The sequence below is a fragment of the Tachysurus fulvidraco genome, chromosome 18, assembly GCF_022655615.1.
Source record: "Tachysurus fulvidraco isolate hzauxx_2018 chromosome 18, HZAU_PFXX_2.0, whole genome shotgun sequence".
Classification (NCBI taxonomy): Eukaryota; Metazoa; Chordata; class Actinopteri; order Siluriformes; family Bagridae; genus Tachysurus; species Tachysurus fulvidraco.
Window position 1 is genome coordinate 12,176,898 of NC_062535.1, and position 5,000 is coordinate 12,181,897.

Below are 5,000 nucleotides of genomic sequence, written 5' to 3' on the forward strand. Positions count from 1 at the left end.
GAGATATTAAATATATATATATATATATATATATATATATATATATATATATATATATATATATATATATATATATATATATATATATATATATATATAAATAAATTAAATAAAGACAAATCGATGAGCAGGTGGAAATTAAAGCTAAACTTTCTTTGACCCAAATGTCCTGAGTAAAAAAATCTGTTCAGCTCTCCGCTTAATTGCTGCCTAATTATACGGAACAGGTTTAAATGAAAAGCAAAGATAATTGAAGGTAATTAGTCTAAAGTCCTCGAGGGAGAAAACGTCCCTCTGTTTCATCATGCAGAAGCCCAAAGCCAGACAAAACGATAGATAGTAAACATCGATTATAATCTACCTTTTGGACTGTATTCATCGGTACAACGAGGATTAATTATGAAAAATCTCTTCATACGCTGCAGGGTATATGATTCGTATAGAAACAGCACATTAATCAGCACATTAATTGTGCTCAGAAAATCACTATGCTCAAGGGTACACCTCAGGGTTCACAGGTCAAAATGTTTATTCACATAACTCGCTACCGATATAACAATGTTTATATCAAACCAGCATCCTGCTGATTAGTTATCAAATTTAGAAAAAAGCAATAGTTATAGTTCAGGTTATTGTTGTGCATATTGGCTAGTTTAAAGGTTGAAGCTACTGTAGCCAGGACCATCATTTCAATCTGACCCTGAATCACGACATAACACATCGGTAACACACATGGATGGCAGAGAGATCAGCCTTCTTCTGCATACACAAGCTCACAAACACCTACAACTGGCTGGTGTCACTGTATCACTTCCCTGTTAAACCAAACGAGAGGCAGTTTATTCCGACATTTGAAAATAATTAAATCTTATTCAGGGGCACTATGAGGAGGAAATGCTTGTGCCAGGCAGTCACTGGAAACAAAAGTCCTGAAAAAGCATTAAGTGGGCAAAAATGTAAAAGTGGAGAGACATTACACTGTTACCATAAAAGCCCTCATCACTCCTCGCACTGCACCTCGCACCCTCAGACCTACCAGCACTACTCGACTGGTCCCACCATCATGCAGGGTAAAAGGTAAGAATACAAGACTCTTGTCTGTTCTGGCACCAAGGCGGTGGAATGAACTTCCCCAAGGTGTCCGGCCAGCCGAGTCACTGGCTACTGACTAACGTCGAACAGTGATTTAGGCTCATGATATCTTTAGTCTCTTTTCTGGTTCACTAGGCTACAGACTAAAGTACTTTTAAGGGCGTCTGCCAAATGCTGTAAGTGTAAACTGCTAAAATACAGCGCACACTGCTGAATTACAGCTCAGATGAACATGAGGGAGTGGTTACAGCATTTAAAGTGCATGTCTTCTCATTACTGGTGTTATTAAATCTTTGATTTGTATTAATGATTGAATCTTTTTTATTAAATAAATATTTGATCTAACAAATCCAACTCACAGAATCCTCAATGAACAACCAAAAGTCCATGGGTGGAGAGCTGGACCTCAAGAGGAGATTGGTCAGGTCTGACTCAACCCAAGTAAGAGAAGGTGAGTCAAGGCCAACCACCTGCCAGTAAGAGTGGATGGGTCAGGTCCAACTCCCCCCAGGTAAGGAAAGGTTAGTCAAGTCCACCTACCCCCCGGTAAGAGTTGAGGGGTCAGGTCTGACACCACTCAGGTAAGAGAAAGATGTGTCAAGTCCAACAATTCCCCTGATTCCACCTAGGGAAGAGGAGGTGGGTCTGGTCTGACTCCACACAGGGAAGAGGAGGTGGGTCTGGTCTGACTCCACCCAGGGAAGAGGAGGTGGGTCTGGTCTGACCCCCCACAGGGAAGAGGAGGTGGGTCTGGTCTGACTCCACACAGGGAAGAGGAGGTGGGTCTGGTCTGACTCCACACAGGGAAGAGGAGGTGGGTCTGGTCTGACTCCACACAGGGAAGAGGAGGTGGGTCTGGTCTGACTCCACACAGGGAAGAGGAGGTGGGTCTGGTCTGACTCCACACAGGGAAGAGGAGGTGGGTCTGGTCTGACCCCACACAGGGAAGAGGAGGTGGGTCTGGTCTGACCCCACACAGGGAAGAGGAGGTGGGTCTGGTCTGACTCCACACAGGGAAGAGGAGGTGGGTCTGGTCTGACCCCACACAGGGAAGAGGAGGTGGGTCTGGTCTGACCCCACACAGGGAAGAGGAGGTGGGTCTGGTCTGACTCCACACAGGGAAGAGGAGGTGGGTCTGGTCTGACCCCACACAGGGAAGAGGAGGTGGGTCTGGTCTGACCCCACACAGGGAAGAGGAGGTGGGTCTGGTCTGACCCCACACAGGGAAGAGGAGGTGGGTCTTAAGAACATTATATCCATCACAATTCAAAGTGAGAAATAAGACACTTGGGTGTAAGATGATATAGGAAATTAATCGAATTTAGGGTGAACTTAGATGCATCCCGTCATGAAACTGTTACTGTTGCTATGGCGAGGATGATTATTTGCCAAATTCAGCATTTCAAAAATGTTTATGCTTCTTGTACCACAGAATTTATTGTTAGATCTCACACCAGCGTAAGGTGGTTCAACAAAAATGCACCTTGTCATGTTACTGAGACGCCACAAAAAAACAAAGCCAGCAGCCACTAATGCCATTTATAGTTTCATGTGCCATTACATTTGCCAAACGTTTTAATTTGTCATTCTTTTTTAAGATTTAACAGGTTGACTACATTTATGTTCGTCAGTACTCATTAAAAAAAAAAACATCTTCATGATGCAAATGATCGGTGGAATTTTGACCTTTTTTCAGTTTATTTCTTATCTGTGAATCTGTGCATCAGCTCTCATTTTTCCTGAACAAACACTTACAATTCTGCCTTTTCTGCCAAGTGGAGGAGTCGTACTTCGTCGAACTGGACCATGCCTCCCACCTGCAGCAACTCCAACAGCACCTGCAAGCAGATAGAGAGCGCTGAGAGAAATTCACCTGAGCCGGTTTCCCGAGCCGGATCTACATGGACCTACTTATGTATTGGTCAGTATGTAACAGAGGGCCTTAAGGAAAAAGCATGCAATTGTTGGTGGTGGGATTTGGTGGGATATAAAAGTGGGATATGAATACTGCCACTACCCCCGCATTTCTCCACCAACAATTTGCTGCTGCTTATTGCTTAGAACATATCTATCTATCTATTCATCCATCCATCCATCCCTCCATCCATTCATCCATCTATTTATCCATCTATCCATCTTTCCATTCATCCATCCATCCATCCATCTATCCATCCATCCATCTATCTATCCATTCATCCATCTATATATCCATTCATCCATCTATCTATCTATCCATCCATCCATCCATCTATCCATTCATCCATCTATCCATTCATCCATCTATCCATTCATCCACCTATCCATTCATCCACCTATCCATCTATCCATTCATCCATCTATCCATTCATCCATCTATCCATCCATCTATCCATCCATCCATCCATCCATCCATCCATCCATCCATCTATACTATATACCCAACAGAACATGTGCTCACACAAACTAATTAATGTTGAGGTGATGCTTCGTGGCCAATGGGCGAAGCAGAATTCCATTCACGACACAGCATGAAGTGCTTTATTCCTCTTACACCACATTGATTTCTCAACAGATTTTTTTATCCACTTGCAGTTACATGTAATACTGTGGAGCATCTGAGACACGGGATCCTGTTATCACTTAATACTTAATAAACGATGGTGCCATGATAACTAAAGCAGTGCTGAGTTATAACCAAATAAACACAAGTCAGATCAATAGATACACGTTAATGCTGTGCTAATGCGTATAAATATTTGTCACCTTGTATAGAATTATTCATTACATATCATTTTGCTCATTTTGAGTATTTCATGATCTGCAAAGTAGCAAAAAAGGCTGAAAAGAAATGGTTTATTGTAATACAATATATTCAGAATATGATATTTTAAGCTATATGCTTAGATTTCTCCTGAAAGCATCTAATAATGAAATAAATGTATAAATACTAATCAGTAGAATAAATGTTGATTACTCTAATGAGACTTTTGTTTTTTACCTGCTGCCTCTCCGTGTGTCTGGAGTCGTCATCTGGACTGCACAGAAACTCCAGAACCTGTGTTCAACCAGATCCGAGTTACACAAACCGCACTTCCTACACAATTCACACTGCGTTTCACATGAGCATATTGAGCTCCATATTAAGTCGGAGCAATTACAAGTTCCTCAAGGCCAAGAAATTAAATCCATCATCATCAACAACAACAACAACAACAAAGTGCAAAAGAGTTACAGCTGCTTTTCACTGGCGCCCGTCTCACTTGCTCCCGGTTTAGTGTGAGCCCGTCGCTTTCAACTACAAAATCACTTTCACACCTCTAATAAGACGGAGTTATTTTTACGGTGAGCCGCTAATTGCTTTGGAGTCGTCGCGACGTTAATGCCTGCTGCTGTTTCAGACAAACACGGTGACGCATACGCTGTAGCGTCGCTCGGAAGACGACGGACTCCACGAGTTACTTGTGTGCAGTTAGGATACATTTACTTTGTCATATATACATTACAGCACAAATTGTATGTTCACATATTCCAACTTTTGAAGGTTGGGGTCAGAGCACAGGGTCAACAGGGTCAGTGCTGGGGCTTGAACCCAACAACCCAGAAACTTAACCGCTTGAGCCACCGCTACACCTGAATTACTGAAAGCATGCACAAACATAATTTTGCTATTTAGAAGGTGCACGAGAGCGGTGCAGGAGAAAAGCGGATCGTTAGGAGTTCGCCATCCATTGGACAATGTTGAATGTGGAAGTAGGCAGTAAACGTTGTTCATGTGGTTCCTCCACAAGCAAACCATCTATCCATCCAGGGCAAGTGGTAGCTCAGTGGTTAAGGTGTTGGTGCTGCCACTACTTGGCGCCTGAGGTAAAACCCTCAACTGCTCAGGTGTATAATCGAGATAAACGTAAGCGGCTCTAGATAAGGGCATT

General features: G+C 42.7%; 1 protein-coding gene across 8 annotated transcripts in view; it reads right to left on the reverse strand.

The window, feature by feature from the left end:
- The window catches only part of vps8 (VPS8 subunit of CORVET complex), a 100,725-nt gene that overhangs the window by 59,997 nt on the left and 35,728 nt on the right, over positions 1-5,000 (reverse strand). For all 8 annotated transcript variants that reach the window (XM_047803135.1, XM_047803132.1, XM_047803131.1 and 5 more), the window contains 2 exons: positions 4,070-4,126; positions 2,848-2,930 (listed from right to left, as the gene is read on the reverse strand). In XM_047803135.1, the coding sequence (XP_047659091.1) occupies positions 2,848-2,930; positions 4,070-4,126 (140 nt within the window). The remainder of the gene's footprint in view (positions 1-2,847; positions 2,931-4,069; positions 4,127-5,000) is intronic.